The following is a 20968-nucleotide window of genomic DNA, read 5'->3' as shown; positions in this document are numbered from 1 at the left end:
TCTCACTATCTAGTAATATCATGTGACAGCTTCTCCATATGGTGTCCATCCTTTGAGTCCAGCCATTTCAAGAAAGGATGAAAGCCCTGATGAGTTATGTTCAGGCTTGCTTTGTGCTTATGACTTATTCCACTAGTCAGGGGTCAGCAACAAAATCCCGAGGCCTGAGACCAATTCTGAAACTCTATTTCTAATACTGGATGCTTTGTTTGAATCATCCACATAATAACAATTAATTGTTATGAATCATGTTTATTATGTAAACATGCCTAGGGATCAACTAAGTGTAGTTTGTGATCTACCCTCAGATCCTTTTCTGCAGAACTCTTTCCTACATTGTAATTTCCCATTTTGTATTTGTGCAATTGATTATTCCTTTTTAAGTGGAGTACTTTGCACTTGTCCTTATTGAATTTCATCCTAATATTTGAGACCATTTCTCCTGTTTGTCAAGATCATTATGAATTCTATTCCTGTCCTCCAAAGCACTTGCAACCTCTGCTAGCTTGGTATCCTCTTCAGACTTTATAAGTGTACTCTCTATGCCATTATCCAAATCATTTATGAAGATATTGACTAGAACTAGGCCCAGGACAGATTGCTCTGAGACCCCACTCAATATGCCCTTCCAACTTGACTGTGAACCATTGATAACTACTGTCTAAGTACAGTTATTCAACCAGTTGTACAACCACCTTATAGAAAGTTCATGCAGATCACCTGCTTTTAAAAATTAGATTGTGTGTTCGGTCCTTGGTTACCAACTAACAAGCAAATAATAGGTGAGGGACCCGATCCTGCATTGATGACAGAGCTGCTGTGTGGGCACCAAGTTACTCCAGTCTACCTGTATAGGTGTGACTGAAGAAGAGACTGTATTGCTAAGTGTCTCATTTGCATAAGGCTCACCTCAGACACATCTATTTGCCACCTAAATCTGCTGCCCTTCCCCTTTTTATATCCTGCACACTTGCAGGTAGGGGAGAGTGTGAATAGGAGACCCACTATCACTCAGTATGGAAGACCATCCATTGTGCTTGTCAGAGAATTTCAGCCTCACCTCCCAAGATCCCACCCACACTGTGGGTTGAACATCTCATGGCAGAAGACTGAGGTCCAGAATATCAGAGCTGGGCCACCAGAATCCCCGGTGCAGGTGTAGTCAAGGGCCATGAATAGAGTTTGTGAATTAATCTACCTAGGCTACAAGCAGAGTTCAAATGGTTTCAGCAAACCGGACGTTCTTTGATGAATGGGTCTCACCACCTCCTTTGTGAAGTCCATGTCTCAATTATGGATGCAAAAACATCTTTGCACTGAGACAAAGTTCAGGATCTATCAAATATGTATTGTTATATGGGTCAGAACCCTAGATCCTTTTACAAGTGGACTTGGAGTGTCTAGAGGTATTCCAGTGCGCTGCCAGCACCAAATCCTGAAAATAAAGTGGTTTGTCTTTGATTGAAATGTCACAATCTCACAGAGATCTGGCCTCCCTCAACTGCTCATTATTTTGAAAAGTGGCATTGCTCTTTGACTAGGTCACCAGGATGGACCAAACCACCCCAGCATATAATGCTGTCAAACTTTATCAACACATGAAGGGCTGCATGTCATGACCCTAGCTGGCGCCATTTGCAGGGTTACACCACAGATTTGTGGAATTACAGGATTGAGCCAGATCTGGCAGACACGTAACTTCTATTGATATCAATGAAAGTTAGGCACCTGAGTGACTTTGTCCAAGTTCACACAGGAAATCTGGTGGAGAGGGGAATTAGACCTGAGTCTCCGGAGACTATCACCAAGGTTATCACCCAACGCACTGGACCATCCCTCCTCTCTGGAAAAAAAAGTTAAAGTATAGCACAGTTCTCTGTCTCTACGAGGGTCTGAAGGTCAACAGTAGGGGTTGGTATCACTGTCTGTATATACCTGCTTGCTCTATAGGCTTCTTGTTTTAAATCTCTCTCCTATAGGCCATCACCTCACAGGTCTCCTGATGTTTACTCAGTACGCCAGTGGGTAGGGTACTCCTACTGAAGTCCTTAGGCAGAGAGGGTTAGAAATAGAAACCCACAGACCCAACACGGTAATTACAATCAGCGTTCTAATGCGTTCTGATTCAAGCACAAAAGTTGAGGCTGATACAGAACTTTTCCCACAGCTGCAGTGGTTATTGTTCTCTCTTTCTACACTATTCTTTGTATGCCTGCCTGCCTCTCAGAAAAGGAATCCTCCACAGCCCTTAGACTATGTAGGAGAGAAACAGTTTATTAAATGTACTGTACTTACCTATCAGTCACCTACTTATTAATTACAACTAAAAGCATGATTAATCTGTCATGGATAAGGCTGCTAAGTAACCCTAATCATGCTAATGTATTTTTTTTTGTCACTTATGCAAAAGGCAGCATTATTACCATTAGCTGCATTTATTCTGCCACAGCTAGTCTGAGGTTGTGTGATAGTTTTTGCATTGTCTTCACAGTTTTGTTCGGTGATTTACTTCGTCATTACCAATAGGATCCAATGATGTTTTCTTTGCAAAGTTTATCTTAGAAAATTGATAATGATTACAGTTTTTGAAAGTGCTTCCAGAGGCTCCCAATAACTAGGGGTGAAATTCAGCATGGAGGCCTATGCAACATGTAAGCCTTGGTCCCGGTGGAACTGAAGTGAGGCATAGATCTTGTGCTGGTCCCGCTGCGTGGAGTGAATTCTACCTGGGAGGACTCTGTGGCTCTAGGCATATAATAAATTATTGAAAGACTGGGCACTGGTCTTCTGCTCGGAGGGTTGTGGTCTCATGTCAACCATCCTGTTCAACGGGTCCTGGGGCAGTTAAGATGGTCAGTGAGGAAACATGGGTTGCAGTGTGTGGCAAGGCATCTCCTTCATCTCACCGGACCAAGCACTTCCCCCTCTGGAAATGGTGGGCCTGGGGTAAATCAGCTCTAGCCCACTCTGGGCAGCGTTCGTCCTCACCCCTTCTGTGCTCCTTTGGCCGTATTTCCTGGGTAGGCCTCAGGGTAGGCCTATGGGGTGATCCTCCACCAAACAAAAGGGGAATAGTCCCATAAACACAAAAACAAAGGGTGATACCTTCCCCTGCCTCCTCGCTGGGTCTGGGTGTCGCTCTGTAGTCTGCCCCCGGGTATCAGTCCTTCCCCTAGCAAGCATTCAGGCTTGTCTGCTTCTCCTATGGGGAGGAGCATAGCCTCCCCTCCTGGAGAAGCTTTACTTTCCTTCTGCCACAAGCCTGGTAGCAGACTGTGTCTCTATCTCCCTCCTGGTTTTAAAAGGTCTCAGGCAGCTCTTAACTGGATCCAAGTGTTCCTAAATGACCTGAGGTAACCCCTTCTCAGCTTATAGGGAAGAGAGCCCTAGAATGTTAAAGGCCAACATATCTGCCTTCCCACACCCTCTTGCAGCCCTCTGGCCTGACTTTGTCACAAGTGTCTTTAGTACACAGATGATTCCCAGCTTTATAGTTTCACCTCTTCCAACCAAACTAGCTGATTGATTTACTGAGCAGAGTGATGTGTGGAAGAGGGTAGAGCTTGAAAAATCCACTCACTCTCATGAACAGGAATTTTTCTCTGAGGGAGTGACATCAATTTTTGCAAAATCTGAGCTTTCCTTTTACAAGAAGAAAATTATATTTCTAGGGCCAGATCTTCAGCTGGTGTAAATCTAGCCTGGTTCCAATGATGTCCATGAAGCTATTTTAATTTACACCAACAGAGAAGCCCTTTGCTGCCTTCCCAAGTCTGCAGACAGACTATTCCAGTGTCTCTGCTGCTGCTCTGAGCTTCTACAAGTACAGCAGAAGGAGATCTGACCAGAACCTTGCCATTTTCCATTGCTGCTATTCAGAACCATGTGGGTATCCACATATCTGATAAGAACCTGGTAAATTTCAACCTATTTTAAAAGCGTTGCTCATCTAATATTTACGATTTTGCAGTTGTATTTTGATTAACTGGCCACGTTTCTTTCTTGCTTACTTTCTGGTCTTTGCAAATGAATAGCAATACTATAATATAAATATTTGTAGCCACATATATATTTTGGCAAACAAAATATTTTACATTTTTAATTTCAGCTTCACATCTTGGAAAGTCACAGAAATCCTAGAAGTGTAGGGCAGGAGGGGACCTTGAGAGGACATCAAGTACTTTACCTTGCACTGAGGCAGTTTCAAGTAAGACCATCCCTGACTAGTGTTTGTCTAACCTGTTCTTAAAACCCTTCCATAACAGTGTCCTCCCTTGAAAGCCTATTGCAGACCTTAACTAGTTAGAAAGTTTTTCCTAATATCTAACCTAAATCTTCCTCCTGTGAAGTAAGCAGATTACTTCTTGTCCTACTTCAGTGGACATGGAGAACCACTGAGCACTGTCCACAGTCCTTTAACATATTTGAGAACTATTAGGTCCCTGCTCAGTTTTTTTTCCTCAAGACTAAACTTGTGCAGTTTTTTAACCTTTCCTCATAGGCCATGATTTCTAAACCTGTTATCATGTTTGTTGCTGTCCTCTGGACTCTCTCCAATTTGTCAACATCCTTCTTAAAGTGTGGTGCCCAAAACTGTACACAGTACTCCATCTGAGTGCTGAGTAGAGCAGAACAATTACCTCCTGCATCTTAAATACAATGCTCCTGTTTAGTGCAACCCAGAATGATATTAGCCTTTTTTGGAACTGCATATTAGGGACTAGGACACAGGCGGTCTGGCCTACTGGTGAGAGCAGGAGTCGGGTGCAGTGGGCAGAGCAGGCATCCAGGTCAGGGAACTGAGTTGAGACACAGTAACAGAGTCGACTGCTGACTACCAGAGCTAAGGATCAAGTCAGAAGTCAGAGCTGAGGGTTAGAGCCAGGAAGCAAGGCATAAGGTCTGGAACTGGAAGGGAGGCAAGGATCAGGCACGGAGCAGGACCATGGTGGGAACTAGGAGAGAAAGCAGGAGCGGAGCAGGATTGGGTGCAGAATGCAGACATGAGCAGGGTCTGCTGCTGCTGCGGGAAATCACTTAGTTGCTCAGTCAACTTCCTGTGCCTCGTTCTGGCTTAATTAGCATGGTCGGACCAATCGGTGGAGCTGGGCAATCCTCCAATCAGCACTTTTGTGCGTGGTGCCTTGGCTGAGGTTGTAGTCGTACTAGCTCCTTGGCCCTTGGGGTTTCAGCAGACTTCAGGTGGCAGCCAGCATGTGATGGCTGCCTGGGAACTCGCAGGCCTGGGCCTAAGACTCAACACATCACATGTTGGCTCTTATATAGTCTCTGATCCGTTGTAACCCTCAGATCTTTTTCTGCAGTAGTTCCATCTAGCCAGTTATATTGTGTTTGTGCATTTGATTTTTCTTTCCTAAGTGTAGCACTTTGCATTTGTTTTTATTGAATTTCATCCAGTTGATTTCAGACCAATTCTTCAATCTATCAAGGACATTTTGAATTCTAATCCTGTCCTCCAAAGTGCTTACCACCCCTCCCCTCAGCTTTGTGTCTTCCCCGGCAAATTTTATGAGCATATTCTTCACTCCATCATCCAAGTCACTAATGAAAATATTGAATAGTACCAGACTGAGGACTGACTGCTGCACAACCCCACTAGATACATTCCCCCAGTGTGACAGCAAACCATTGATAACTACTCTTTGAGAACAGTCTTTCAACCAGTTGTGCACCCACCTTACATTGATTTCATCTAGACCATATTTCCCTAGTTTGCTTATGAGAGCGTCAAGTGGTACTTTGTCAAAAGCCTTACTAAAATCAAGATACATTATGTCGACAGCTGCCCTCATCCACTAGGCCAGTAACCCTGTCAAAGAAGGAAAATAATCCTTCTCTTAGCAATTTTGTCCATTGTTTTCAGAACTGAGGTTCTTTTCCTGTTTCTAACGAACATGACTTCCTTCGGTTTGATTTTCTTTTTGCCTGCATAACTACAGCTCCTTTCTGTTCCAGCTGAAGGCGTTCACAGTTGTGTGTCTCACTGAAAAGTTGGACTTTGACATTTTTATTTATGAACAATTGATATGATTTTTTTTCTTATGAATGATCGATTCAAACAAAAGTAATATTTGTAATTGAGAGGAAGGGCTCCATCTGATCATAGCAATATTAAAGTAAATCACATTTTTGACTCAGCCTTCTTGACACAGAATAAGTTTCTATCACCACAAAATCACTGAATTATTATTAATACATTTGTCTTTCAACACTCTTTTAATACAGTGAACATTCAAGCAAGTATGAAAATTACAACACAATTGCTGTCAATTAGATTAAATGAATGAAGAGCTCAGTTATGTACAGTATGTTTGAAAATATTGTAAGTTTAATAGCATCTAAATTATCCAAATTTTGATACTAACGTTAAAAAAGCGCATTTTAAATACACAAAACAGATCAGTTTTACGAGGAAGAGTCAAACTCACCTGTCAACGAAGGCATGGTGAAGGATAAAGATGGGATCATTAGCAGATCCTTGTACCTGGGACATGGAGCCATTCATATAGATGTGAAGTGCATTATGTAAACTGCTTTGAGACATGTTCGCTATTCCAGTCTGTGGATTGGCAAAGCCTATATGTGAAGAGGAAATCATACACTGATATGAAGATGTGCATAATTATTATTTCAATAAAATAGAAGCTCAAAGTACCTACTAATTAGATTTCATTTATGTTCAGCTCTTTAGTATAATACTAAGATAAATGTTTAAAGAAAGAGCACTAGTATACTTGGAAGGCACATCAGAGATGACATTAGAAGAAACTAAATTAAAACTACTGCTATAAAACTAAAGCAACATGCCACTACACGAACTACTTAATTGATTTATATTTTTAATTCTTTGTCCAATATTTCTGGCTGTTAAAGCATTCTAAAACCCCAATCTTGAAAATATTTATGCATGTGAACTTTATTCATATGAATAGGAAATGTGTTTGGGCCCAAACCTACTAAGGGAATTATTTTACTGACTTACTGTGTCTCTGACAAATCACAGATAATTGGTGAAGCTGTACAAGTCTGAGAAAAGTAAATGAAAGGAGATTGACCCTGGCAATTACTAGTCCGTAAGCCAAAACAACCTGTTGTGTTTTGTGATATACTTAGACTGCAAGCTCTTTGGAGCAGGGGTCATAGTTTTTATTATGTGTGTACAGTGCTGAGCACTTTTCCCTGACTGGGGCCTTTACGAATCACTGCACTGCAAAAAGTAGGAGTAGTAAAAGGTTGGAACAAATAGTCAGCTAGGTCATCCCCTTCCATAATCAAACCTACAGGACAGGGCTCTGGGGAAAGAAGTCTCTTTGAGGGTTGCCCTGAGGACTGGACTTTTAAAGGCTACAGGGCCCATCCCCAAACCCAACAGACACTGGAGAATATGTGACACCTGGCCCCTACTCTAGGGGCCATGTGTCCCCATACTGGTTCTGGCCCTGGTAGCCCCAGTGGTCCCTTCTGGCCTTAAACTCTGAGCTCTCACCTAGCTTCCTGCTAGCACAGGTGTTCCCTAGCCAGCAGGAGATCCCTCAGAGTGTCAATACGGCACTGTATTGTCTCTTTCTCGGAGTCTCCATGGTTATATCTACGCTGCAATTAAAATCCCATGACTGGCCCATACCAGCTGACTTGGGCTTGTGGGGCTCAAGCTGTTTGATTGTGGCTGGCTTGGGCTCAGGCTGCAGCTCTGGGACCTTCCCACCTTGCTGGGTCCTAGAGCCCAGCCTCCAGCCCAAGCTCAGGCATTTAAAGAGCCCCTTAGCTCAAGCCCTGCGAGCCCAAGTGAGCTGGCAGACGCCAGTCACAGCTTTTTAACTGCCGTGTAGACATACCCTATGGTGTCAGGGTTAGGATAATCTCTATAGGCCCTCCTGGGTCCTGTCCTACCCATAGGGTTGGGGGACTTTCTAATTGCACAAACCCAAATACCCTTTCCCTGCCCACTGCCCCACTCCTTCTCTGCACCCCACCCAGTTCAGCCCCCCCCCCCCCCGGTCCCTAGCTCTCCCCCACCCTCACTCACTTTCACTGGGCTGGGGCAGGGTGTTAGGGTGCAGGAGGGGGTGAAGGGTCCAGCTGGGAGTGCAGGCTTTAGGGTGGGACCAAAAATGAAGGGTTCAGGGAGCGGGAGGGGGTGCAGGCTCCGGCTGAGGGTGTGTGTGGGCTCTGCGGTGGAGCCAGGGATGAGAGGTTTGCCTTGCAGGAGGGGGCTAAGGGCTGGGGCAGGGGATTGGGAAGTGGATGGAGATACAGGGTCTGGGAGGGAGTTAGGGTGCAGGGCAGGTTCCTACCTGGGGCAAGAGGTTCGGGATACAGGTGGTGATTACCTCAGGTGGTGCAGCAGGGCTAAGGCAGGCTCCCTGCCTGCCATGGCTTCATGCTGCTCCCAGAAGCAGATGCCATGTCTGGCCCCTAGGCCAGGCAGCTCTGTGCAGTGTGTGCTGCCCATGTCCTCATGTGCCTCCCCCGCAGCTCCCATTGGCCACGGTTTCTGGTCAATGGGAGCTGCGGAACTGGCGCTGTGGGTGGGGGCAGCATGCGGAACTTCCCTGATTGCCCCTGTGCCTAGAGGCCAGACACACCGGCCACTTCTGGGGAGCTGTGCAGAGCCAGGGCAGGCAGGGAGGCTACTTTAGCCCCACTGTGCCGCCAACCAGACTTTTAACAGCCCAGTCAGCAGTGCTGACTGGAGCTGCCAGGGTCCATTTTCGACCAGGCATTCCGGTCAAAAACTGGATGCCTTGCAACCCTACCTATCCACTGATGCTGTAGTGGGGTATTACTGAAGTTGGTGTTAAATGTGGTATTTCTTTAACCTAGCTTACTATGCTTCTACTCTCTCTTCTGAATCACTCCTTAAAACACTCTACCAGAACACACACACATGCTAGGCCTCCCTGACACTGAAGTATATCAGAAAAGACAGAAAATCTTTTTAAAATGAAAACTTAACAAAAATAGTGGAACTAACAAGATGCCTTCAGCGCTAAAGTTCAGTGCTCCATCACTTTGTCACATCTCCTCTCCTGTCCATACATTTTACATTGTTGATTAAGGTTGTAAATGTAGTAAGGCAGTAAATGTAGTAAGGCAGAAACCTTGTCTCTTTGTCTGGAAAGATCCTTGCATGCTTTGAGAACAGCATAAATTATAATATCGTGAGTAACCTGGGAGAGTATTTTATTATATCACAAAGCAGTAAAGTAATGGGGGAAGCAGAGTGGTCTAGTGCGGTGTTTCTCAACGACTGGTCCATGGACTGCTGTCGGTCCCTGAGAACTCTCTGACACAGGTTAGGAAGGCAGCAAGCTGGATCCTGGAATCAAAAAGGTTGAGAAACACACTAATCTAGTGTACAGGGCCCTAAATGGGGATTTTGGAGACCTGGGTTCTACTCCCAGCTTTGGGATTGATCTTTTAGTATGGCCACTTCACCTCATATGTCTTTGTCTGTCTGTTTAGATTGTAAGATCTTTTTGGGGTCAAGGACTGTTTTTTACTATGTGAATGTGCGGTGCTTGGTATAATGGGGCCTTAATCTCATCTGAGGCTTCTAGGTGCAAGTGCAGTGCTTCTAATAGTAGTAATAGTCCCTCTCCATAAGTCTAAAATTTTGAGCTCATTTCCAGTTGTTGAAGTCTCACAATGATGTTAACAAATCCAAGGGAAATCAGAGAAGAAGAATGATGATCAAGAGACTGGAGGAATTGGCTTCTGAGGAAAAAATTAAGTTCTACATAAGTATAGCTGGAATAAGATGAAAAAGGGGCACATATCTGAAAGGTCTGGACACAGCAGGGGAGGAGTGGAATTACCTAAGGTGGTATATGGGGAATTAATTAGTAATCAGATGAAATTAATATAGGGGAAATTTAGATCAGGAAAAGCTTCCTGATCGTAAATATTAAGCTGTACAATAGTCTCTGAAGGGAAGTGATGGGAGCCACATCACTTAGAAAATTTAAAACTGGATTGGACAAAACACTAGAAAACGTGTTGTGTGGGGCAATCTGGCAAGGACAAAGAGGTATATTCTAGTTCAGCCAGAAGTTATTGGGTTTTCTGGAATTACTGGTGAAATTTTATGGCATTTTTTTTCAGGAGGCCACACTAGATGATCCTAATAGTTCCTTTTAGTTTTAAAAACTATAAATCTAGGTACTCAATAACATGGTAAGTTTCTTTCAGCTCTCACTTCTATGAAATGGTTCTATGAAAATCAGCTGGAAAAAATCTACTTGTCAGGCTTCTTAAAATGGATAAGACTTCAGGCCCTTCACTTGTATCATACTACAGCTCATTATGGGGGGGGAGGGCTGAAGGGAGATGGGTAGAGTACTATTTATATTGCTTCTAGAGTACTCTGGCCAGGAAACTAGATGCTTTGACAAGTTTCAGCCCTAAAAATGGTGTTAGCACTTGAGTTATCATATGAAAAGGGCTATAAAGAATACTTCTGTATTCTAAGATGCACTGAATCAGGGCAGCCTCTTCATAGGGAAATCTCCCCGAGAGCCAGTTTTGCCTAATGTGGACATTATCATTCATACCACCCACTGATTAACCGGGACAGTATTAGAACTAACGTCTTAGGTCATGTTTAATTCTAAGCTGTGGGCTCTTAATGTGGAAGATTTCATATAAATATTACAGATAGAAGAAATAATAATTAAATGCAGTGAGTATCACTTTTACCTGTGTGTTTTTACACAGTACGGCCTTTATTATGATTTCACTTGAATTCTTTTTAGACTTGTTTGAAAGGGTCTCAGAGCAGCCATTTACTCAAGGCAATGGGTGATGAACCAAGCTGAGCCAATTCAGAGGAATCTACAATACTAAAATAATTTTGTAGCATTTTAGGGAAAATTGTACTTCCACGAGGAAGAGAGGGAGTGAATCTGTAATCCACCACTATGATAAACCTCAGAAGTTCTTGGAGGGAAGCCCCATTGGAACGTGATGTGCTAGAACCAGTAGTTATGGCTGGATCTTAAGTTATTGAGCTCAATAGGAGCTTTGCCAGTGATTTAAATTGTAGCAGAATAAAATTCTTAAAGACCACGTACCTGGTTCTGTTCTTGCTCGTAGCACTGTAAATCAAGAAACCAGTGGTTCAATGGAATTGAACTGACCTCAATGGAGCTATGCCAATGTACACCAGTTGGACCTGTGGCCCAAACTTTATTATAGATTGAGCTGATAGCGTCACCTATAGTTGCCCAATACTTTCCATTATAATTATATACATGCAGTCTTCATAAAACATTCAAGTGTCTGTCTTTTAATAGATGCTATTTCATTATACTAACAGTCTACCAGCAGAGATCATGGAACTCCATATACAATCAGTCAGGGCCACAGCTGTATAAACATAGTGCAAGTCAAGTAGTGTCTTCCTTCATTACTCCTCATTTGCTGCTGAATTGACAGCATTAAGTGTATATGGTAGATTTCAGAGAGTATTCGGGGCCTCGATAGTATTATCAACATTAATTACTGCAGTGATGCGGCAAATGTCCCATACATCATACCACCTCCTGCATTCTTTTGGTGTATTATTTAACATTTCTCACACTCTATCACTTAACCACATAAAGATATTTAACTATTTTCAGGGTTGTTGGATTTTATAAATGCACTTAAGTAAAAGTCACTTTGCACTATTTCCAAGTCAAGTGCTAAGGACACCAATCACTTTGAAGGTGACATTTCACTCTCTAAGGTGCATGCCTGGGTCGCATTGACTCCAATACATCTGGGGATGAATGTGGCTGTAAGAAGAATTCCATGTTGCAGAGAAGCACACACGCAGACTGATGTGTCTATTTTATATACATGAGAAGGGTAAAATAAGGCCGTGTCTCTGCTATGGGCACTAAAGTAGCATAGCTTCAATACTGTAGCTATGCCATTGTAACCCCATTGAGTAGATGCAGATTGCCGCAACAGCAAGAGTTTTCCATCAGCTATAGGAGCCAAGCAACCAGTAGCTAGGTCAACAGAAGCATTCTTCTCTTAGTCTAGCTGTGTCTACAATGGGGGCTAGGCTGGCATAACTACAGCACTCATGGGGGTGGATTTTTCACACCTCTGAGTGCCATAGTTATGTAGACCTAAGTTTTAAGTTTAGATCAGGCTTAAGTTAAATAACATGATTCTGAGGATCGGATCTTCAGCTGATTATGGAAGATGTTGGCACTATACCTGTTTACATCAGCTAAAGCGCTAGCCCTTAGCAATCTTTTTATAGGAGATATTTCAGGGCTAAATTCAACAGTGCAGCTGATGTTTTTGGTAGCTACATGTAACAATAATATCATCTAGCTCTCACACAGAACTTTTCATCAGTAGATCTCAACGTGTTTTACAAAGGAGGTCACTGTCATTACCCCCATTTTGCAAAAGGGTAAACTGAGGCACTGGGACTTACTCTAGGTCACCCATCAACAGAGGTGGGACTAGAACCCTAATTCCGAGAGTTCCCAGTTTAATCACAAAATCACACTATAAACTTTATTTTAGCATATGATTAATCTAATACTTATCTCACACTGGTGTAACTTAGGAGTCATTCTACTGAAGTCAATCGGTTTGATCCTGAATTCCAGTTGCACTCATGTAAAACTGGAGTAACTCTATTGAAGTAAATGGAGTTATTCTGGATTTACACTAACTGAAATCAGAATCTGACCCTATGTGGAGTTATTTTGGTACAAAACCTGTGTAAATAAGATCAGAACCAGGTCCTAACTATCTGGGCTCAAGAGCTCATGTAAAGCTATGAGGGTAACAGCAGGTATCTTGTAATGCAGTGGTCAAACTAGGTCAAATTACAAAGGATGGATATAAACAAATAACACAAGTATGTTGGGACAAAATTAGAAAAGCCAAGGCAAAAAACGAGATCAAACTAGGTAGGGACATAAAAGAAAACAAGAAAACATTCTACAAATACATTAGAAGCAAGAGGAAGACCAAGGACGGAGTCGACCCATTACTCAATGAGCGGGGAAAGACAATAACAGAAAATGTGGAAATGGCAGAGGTGCTTAATGACTTTGTTTCGGTTTTCACCAAGAAGGTTGGTGGCAATTGGACATGTAAAATAGTGAATGCCAATGAAAATGAGGTAGGATCAGAGTCTAAAATAGGAAAAGAACAAGTCAAAATTTCTTAGACAAATTAGATATCTTCAAATCACCAGGGCCTGATTAAATGCATCCTAGAATACTCAAGGAGCTGACTGAGGAGATATCTGAGCCATTAGCAATTATCTTTGAAAAGTCATGGAAAATGGGAGACATTCCAGAAGACTGGAAAAGGGCAAATATAATGCCCATCTATAAAAAGGGAAATAAGAACAACCTGGGGAATTATAGACCAGTCAGCTAAACTTCTGTACCCAGAAAGATAATGGAGCAAATAATTAAGCAATCAATTTGCAAACACCTAGAAGATAATAAGGTGATAAGTAACAGTCAGCATGGATTTGTCAAGAACAAATCATGTCAAATGAACCTGATAACTTTCTTTGATAGGATAGCAACCCTTGTGGATGGGGGGAAGCAGTAGATGTGGTATACCCTGACTTCAGTAAGGCTTTTGATACTGTCTCGCATGACTTTCTCATAAACAAACTCGGGAAATACAACTTAGGGCATGGCTACACTTGCTCGTCAGAGTGCATTAAAGCAGCCCCAGGCTCACTAACTCATGACCCATCCACACTGGCAAGGCACTTAGAGGGCCTGGACTGTGCAGCTGGAGCGCTCCTCAAGTTTGATTTCAGAGTAACAGCTGTGTTAGTCTGTGTTCGCAAAAAGTAAAGGAGTACTTGTGGCACCTTAGAGACTAACCAATTTATTTGAGCATGAGCTTTCGTGAGCTACAGCTCACTTCATTGGATGCATGAAGTGAGCTGTAGCTCACGAAAGCTCATGCTCAGATAAATTGGTTAGTCTCTAAGGTGCCACAAGTACTCCTTTTCTTCCTGGAGTTTGAGTGGGAGTTCTGTTGGAGGAGACGATATTTGTGTTTGGTTTTGTATTGGTAGTATTTGTATGTGTAGAGGCTTGTAGGGGCTTTGTGCTGGGAGAGAAGCTGAGCCCTGATTAGGGGGCGGGGCTTCTTTGACTAGGGGTCCTAAAAGGTAGCAGCTAGTCAGGCAGCGGCACAGGCAGCTAAAGCGGCACAGGAGCTAGCAAACAGAGGAGTTTGAGTGGGAGTTTGAAAGGGGAGTTTGTCTTGTAGTGCTTGTTTCTTGCTGTGGGTGGTGGTGTTTTGGTGTGGTTTGTGTTTCCCAGATTAACAGGATTTAGGTGGGAAGGCAATGACAGATACAGAGGCAGCAGTGGGAGTGACCCATGTAGCAGAAGACACAATGAAGATGACTGGATGTGGAAGCTATGGTATGTACATGATCCTGGAGGGGGCACCTGGTAAGAGTTTTGTCTGTATGAAGTGCCGTCTGATAGAGCTGATGGAGGAAAAGATCCGAGGTTTGGAGATGCAGGTGGAAAGTCTGGTAGAGTTTAGGAAGGGGTTTGAGCAGATTATGGAGCAAAGGCATGAGGTATCTGAAGGGAAAAGCTCAGACTTGCAGATGGAAGCAGGACTGGGGAATTCTGAGGGGAGACTGGGTGAGGAAAGTGGTCAGTGGAAGCATGTGACTAAAAGAACCAGGAAAAGGAAAAGACGGGCTAGTGAAGGAGAAATAGAGCTTAAGAACAGGTTTGCAGAGTTGGAAAATGAAGAAGGGGCTCAGCAGGTAGTCACTGAAGGTGACAGGGCAAGGAAGAAGAGAAGAGCGGCTAGTCCTATAGGAAAAGGGGAAGAGTTAATGGAGATTACACCAAATATGAGCCCCAGGAGGATACAGGATGGGTTAAAGAGGATTACAAGGGAGAATAGGAATGGAAAGAACTTGCAGCCAGAGGGAACAGGGGATAGACTGGAGAATAGCACTGTCACTAGGAAAAGGCAGGTCTATGTGACTGGGGACTCTTTACTGAGAAGAATAGATAGGCCTGTAACCAGAGCTGATCCAGAGAATAGGAGGGTGTGCTGTCTTCCAGGTGCTAAGATACGGGATGTAGACCTGAGGTTGAAAAGGATTCCAAAGGGAGCAGGAAAGAATCCCCTAATTATCCTTCATGTGGGAACAAATGATACGGCTAGATTCTCTCTGGAAAGTATTAAGGGAGACTATTTTAGGCTGGGAAAGATGCTTAAGGAAATTGAGGCTCAGGTGATCTTTAGTGGGATTCTGCATGTTCCTAGAGAAGGGCAACAAAGGTGTGACAAGATTATGACTATCAATAGATGGCTTAGGCAGTGGTGCTGTAAGGAGGGCTTTGGGATGTATGGCCACTGGGAGGCATTCATGGATAGAGGACAGTTCTCTTGGGATGGATTTCATCTGAGTAGGGAAGGAAATAGACTTCTAGGATGGAGGCTGGCACAACTGATTAAGAGAGCTTTAAACTAGGAATTTGGGGGAGATGGTTGGGAGATGTCCAGGTAATCTCCACACCAGAATTTAGCATTGAGAGGAAAGAAAATGAAGTAAGAGTGGATACAGCCGTGGGTAGGAGGAAGGGCAGTGTAGATACAAGTCTAATAGGTTATACTGGCTGTAGAATGACCGTGCCTAATAGGGTACAGAATGTGAGTGAGGCCAAACAGCAAAAATTAAGATGTTTGTACATCAATGTGAGGAGCCTCGGTAACAAAATGGAGGAACTAGAGCTACTGGTGCAGGAAGTGAAACCAGATATTATAGGTATAACAGAGACCTGGTGGAATAGTAGTCATGACTGGACTACGGGTATTGAAGGGTCTGTGCTGTTTAGGAAAGACCGAAATAAAGGTAAAGGTGGTGGAGTAGCACTGTATATCAATGATGAGATAGAATGTAAAGAAATAAGAAGCGATGAAATGGATATGACTGAGTCTGTCTGGGCAAAAGTTAAATTGGGGAAGAAAACTATTAGAGCCTCCCCTGGGATAGTGCTTGGGGTGTGCTATAGACCGCCAGGATCTAATTTGGATATGGATAGAGCCCTTTTTAATGTCTTTAATAAAGTAAATACTAATGGAAACTGTGTGATCATGGGAGACTTTAACTTCCCAGATATAGACTGGAGGACGAGTGCTAGTAATAATAATAGGGCTCAGATTTTCCAAGATGCGATAGCTGATGGATTCCTTCAGCAAGTAGTTGCTGAACCGAGTAGAGGGGATGCCATTTTAGATTTGGTTTTGGTGAGTAGTGAGAACCTCATAGAAGAAATGGTTGTAGGGGATAATCTTGGCTCAAGTGATCATGAGCTAATTCAGTTCAAACTGAACGGAAGGATTAATAAAAATAAATCTGCAGCTAGGGTTTTTGATTTCAAAAGGGCTGACTTTCAAAAATTAAGGAAATTAGTTAGGGGAGTGGATTGGACTGAAGAATTTATGGCTCTAAAGGTAGAGGAGGCCTGGGATTATTTTAAATCAAAGATGCAGAAGCTATCGGAAGCCTGCATCCCAAGAAAGGGGAAAAAATTCATAGGCAGGAGTTGTAGACCAAGCTGGATGAGCAAGCATCTCAGAGAGGTGATTAAGAAAAAGCAGAAAGCATTTAGGGAGTGGAAGAAGGGAGGGATCAGCAAGGAAAGCTACCTTATTGAGGTCAGAACATGTAGGGATAAAGTGAGACAGGCTAAAAGTCAAGTAGAGTTGAACCTTGCAAAGGGAATTAAAACCAATAGTAAAAGGTGCTATAGTCATATAAATAAGAAGAAAACAAAGAAAGAAGAAGTGGGACTGCTAAACACTGAGGATGGAGTGGAGGTCAAGGATAATCTAGGCATGGCCCAATATCTAAACAAATACTTTGCCTCAGTCTTTAATAAGACTAAAGAGGATCTTAGGGATAATGGTAGCATGACAAATGGGAATGAGGATATGGAGGTAGACATTACCATATTTGAGGTAGAAGCGAAACTCAAACAGCTTAATGGGACTAAATCAGGGGGCCCAGATAATCTTCATCCAAGAATATAAAGGAATTGGCACAAGAAATTGAAAGCCCATTAGCAAGAATTTTTAATGAATCTATAAACTCAGGGGTTGTACCATATGATTGGAGAATTGCTAACATAGTTTCTATTTTTAAGAAAGGGAAAAAAAGTAATCTGGGTAGCTACAGGCCTGTTAGTATGACATCTGTAGTATGCAAGGTCTTGGAAAAAAATTTGAAGGAGAAGGTAGTTAAGGACATTGAAGTCAATGGTAAGTGGGACAAAATACAACATGGTTTTACAAAAGGTAGATCGTGCCAAACCAACCTGATCTCCTTCTTTGAGAAAGTAACAGATTTTTTAGACAAAGGAAACGCAGTGGATCTAATTTACCTAGATTTTAGTAAGGCAATTGATACCGTGCCACATGGGGAATTATTAGTTAAATTGGATAAGATGGGGATCAATAGGAAAATTGAATAAGGAATAAGGTGGATAAGGAATTGGTTAAAGGGGAGACTACAACGGGTCCTACTGAAAGGTGACCTGTCAGGCTGGAGGGAGGTTACCAGTGGAGTTCCTCAAGGATAGGTTTTGGGACCAGTCTTATTTAATCTTTTTATTACTGACCTTGGCACAAAAAGTGGGAGTGTGCTAATAAAGTTTGCGGATGATACAAAGCTGGGAGATATTGCCAATTTAGAAAAGGACAGGGATACCCTACAGGAGGATCTGGATGACATTGTAAACTGGAGTAATAGTAATAGGATGAAATTTAATAGTGAGACGTGTAAGGTCATGCATTTAGGGATTAATAACAATTTTAGTTATTTTAATTAAAGAATTTTAGTTATAAGCTAGGGACGCATCAATTAGAAGTAACGGAGGAGGAAAAGGACCTTGGACTATTGGTTGATCATAGGATGACTATGAGCTGCCAATGTGATATGGCTGTGAAAAAAGCTAATGTGGTCTTGGGATGCATCAGGAGAGGTATTTCCAGTAGGGATAAGGAGGTTTTAGTACTGTTATACAAGTCACTGGTGAGACCTCACCTGGAACACTGTGTGCAGTTCTGGTCTCCCATGTTTAAGAAGGATGAATTCAAACTGGAACAAGTACAGAGAAGGGCTACTAGGATGATCCGAGGAATGGAAAACTTGTCTTATGAAAGGAGACTCAAGGAACTTGGCTTGTTTAACCTAACTAAAAGAAGGTTTAGGGGAGATATGATTGCTCTCTATAAATATATCAGAGGGATAAATACTGGAGAGGAATTATTTAAGGTCAGTACCAATGTGGACACAAGAACAAATGGATATAAACTGGCCACTAGGAAATTTTAGACTAGAAATTAGACGAAGGTTTTTAAGCATCAGAGAAGTGAAGTTTTGGAATAGCCTTCCAAGGGAAGCAGTGGGGGCAAAAGATCTATCTGGCTTTAAGATTAAACTTGATAAGTTTATGGAGGAGATGGTATGATGGGATAACATGGTTTTGGTAATTAAATATTCATGGTAAATAGGTCCAATGGCCTGTGATAGGCTATTAGATGGGGTGAGATCCGAGTTACCCAGGAAAGAATTTTCTGTAGTATCTGGCTGATGAATCTTGCCCATATGCTCAGGGTTTAGCTGATTGCCATATTTGGGGTCGGGAAGGAATTTTCCTCCAGGGCAGATTGGAAGAGGCCCTGGAGGTTTTTCGCCTTCCTCTGGAGCATGGGGCACGGGTCACTTGCTGGAGGATTCTCTGCTCCTCAAAGTCTTTAAACTATGATTTGAGGACTTCAATAGCACAGATATAGGTGTGAGGTTTTTTTGTAGGAGTGGTGGGTGAAATTCAGTGGCCTGCGTTGTGCAGGAGGTCAGACTAGATGATCATAATGGTCCCTTCTGACCTAAATATCTATGAATCTATGAATGCTCCTCCACGAAAAGCATAATGCTTGATGCGCCTCGGCTGAAACGCCCCAGCGTCAGTGTGAATGAGGTGTTGCATTACTGTGCTCTGATCGGCATCCAGAAATGTCCCATAATCCCCTTAAGTCAAGTGGCCACTCTTGTCATTGTTTGGAATCGGCTGCAGGAATGCAGATATGCCCTTTCAAAGTTCCGTTTCTGACTGCTGGGATGCTTATCTGCTCTGGGACAAAGCAACCATTAGTGTGGAATGTTGCATGAGAGGCGGGGAGAGCAGGGTCTGTCTGAACTTACAACACAGCATTTTGACATGCTCTCAGCCCCCCCATAACCCACTCCCTCTCCCCCCACATACACACAACACACTCCCTGTCACACTCCACACCACCCCCCCATTTGGGAAAGCAAGTTGCAGCCACTTGCATGCTGGGATAGCTACCACAATGCTCTGCTCTCTGTGGCTGTTGCAAGAGCTGCTAATGTGGCCACGCCAGTGTGCTTGAATCTGACAGTGTGGACACGTGTGGTGTTTAGATGTTGCTTGTAATTATTAGAATTGGGAGCACTGGCTGCTGGGAGTCTGAAAGGACAGGAAACAGGAATGAGGGGGAAGGAGTTGAAGAGGCTGAGGGAAAGCTACTGAGGGTACAGCAGCAGCTTGGAAAAGAGGTTTCCACTTCAAAAAATAAAGTCCTGTTGAAGTTTGCTAGTACCTTGCCTACAACATTTTGTCAATGAGGATGGATCTTCTGCCTATGAACCCACCTGTACTCTTTCTACAAAGCCCAGATGAGCCTCCAATTGCTTTTACTGCCTGGATCCATATGTCTGAGACTTATCTGCTTGCAATCAGTGCTACAGAGATTTCTGAAGTAAGAAAGCATGCTCTGCTAATCCACTGCCTTGGAGCAGAAGGGCAGCGTATATTTTACACTTTTCCCCTTGCAGACGATAAATATGAGACTGCACTAAAGTTCTGCATTAAAGAACTTTTTTGTACCAAAAGTAGTAGCTAATGTAGTAGCTAATCGCTACAGATTTTGCCAGCGTGAGCAGAAACCAGGGGAGATTATAATGCAGTATATTGCTTCCCTGAGGAGTCTGATTGTAATTTGTGACTTTGGGAATATGACAGATGAGATGATTAGAGACCAGTTCATTGAGAAAACAACCATGCTTCGTGTAAGAGAACGTTTACTTCTAGAACCACAACTTACACTAGAAAAAGCAATAACCATTGCTACCCAGATTGAGTCAGCTACAGCTGAAGCCAAAATAATGACATGGATACAGGAGGCACAGTCCAGGCTGTGAATCCTTTGCAGAAAAGTTCACTATCCACTGAAGACAAAAATTACAAGAGGAAAACTAATGGAAAACCCACCAAATCAGCAAATTCAAAATACAGTAAAAGCATGTTTTCACTGTGTATCCCCACAACACCTTGCAAGCTACACAGGATGTCCGGCAAAAGTAGCTCAGTGCAATCATTGCAAAAAGATCGGGCATTTTGCTAAAGTATGTCGCAGCAGCCAGTTCAATCAACAGGTGCATGCAGTTACAATACCAGATGTTACTGTGCTGAGCATGGACAAAATCACTACTGCACATATTCCAGAACAAATAAAGTGCACGGTAAATGTTTCCACCATACCCTCAGGCAAATCACACTCTATTCAGCTAATGTTGGACACTGGCTCAGCAGTATCTATACTACCTGATTCCATCTATTTGCATTACTTTAAAGATGTGCCTCTTACTGAACCCAAACTTCACTTGGTGTGCTATTTGAAAACCCATATTCCGTGGCTGCCTGCCAGCAATAGTTACTTTTGTTGATTGCTGTGTAACTGCAGAGTTCTACATTGTCCACAAAGGCACTCCTATCCTTGGCAGAGATTTATTGGCTGCTTTAAATCTCAGGGTAGTTAATGGACAAATCAATTTTCCTCAGCAAAGCACTCTTGTGGTACACACACCAGTTTCAGCTGGAACAAAACACCAGGTTGAGGA

The 20968-nt window shown here is 42.9% G+C and overlaps 1 protein-coding gene across 1 annotated transcript in view; it reads right to left on the bottom strand.

Moving 5' to 3' along the window:
- Positions 1 to 20968, bottom strand: part of TYR (tyrosinase) — an 84261-nt gene that overhangs the window by 31225 nt on the left and 32068 nt on the right. The window contains exon 3 of the mRNA XM_073317890.1: positions 6450 to 6597. Coding sequence (XP_073173991.1) covers positions 6450 to 6597 — 148 coding nt within the window. The remainder of the gene's footprint in view (positions 1 to 6449; positions 6598 to 20968) is intronic.

This window comes from Lepidochelys kempii, chromosome 1 (genome assembly GCF_965140265.1).
Source record: "Lepidochelys kempii isolate rLepKem1 chromosome 1, rLepKem1.hap2, whole genome shotgun sequence".
Taxonomy (NCBI): domain Eukaryota; kingdom Metazoa; phylum Chordata; order Testudines; family Cheloniidae; genus Lepidochelys; species Lepidochelys kempii.
Note: the sequence above shows the minus strand (reverse complement) of the source record. Positions and strands in the feature narration are given on the sequence as shown.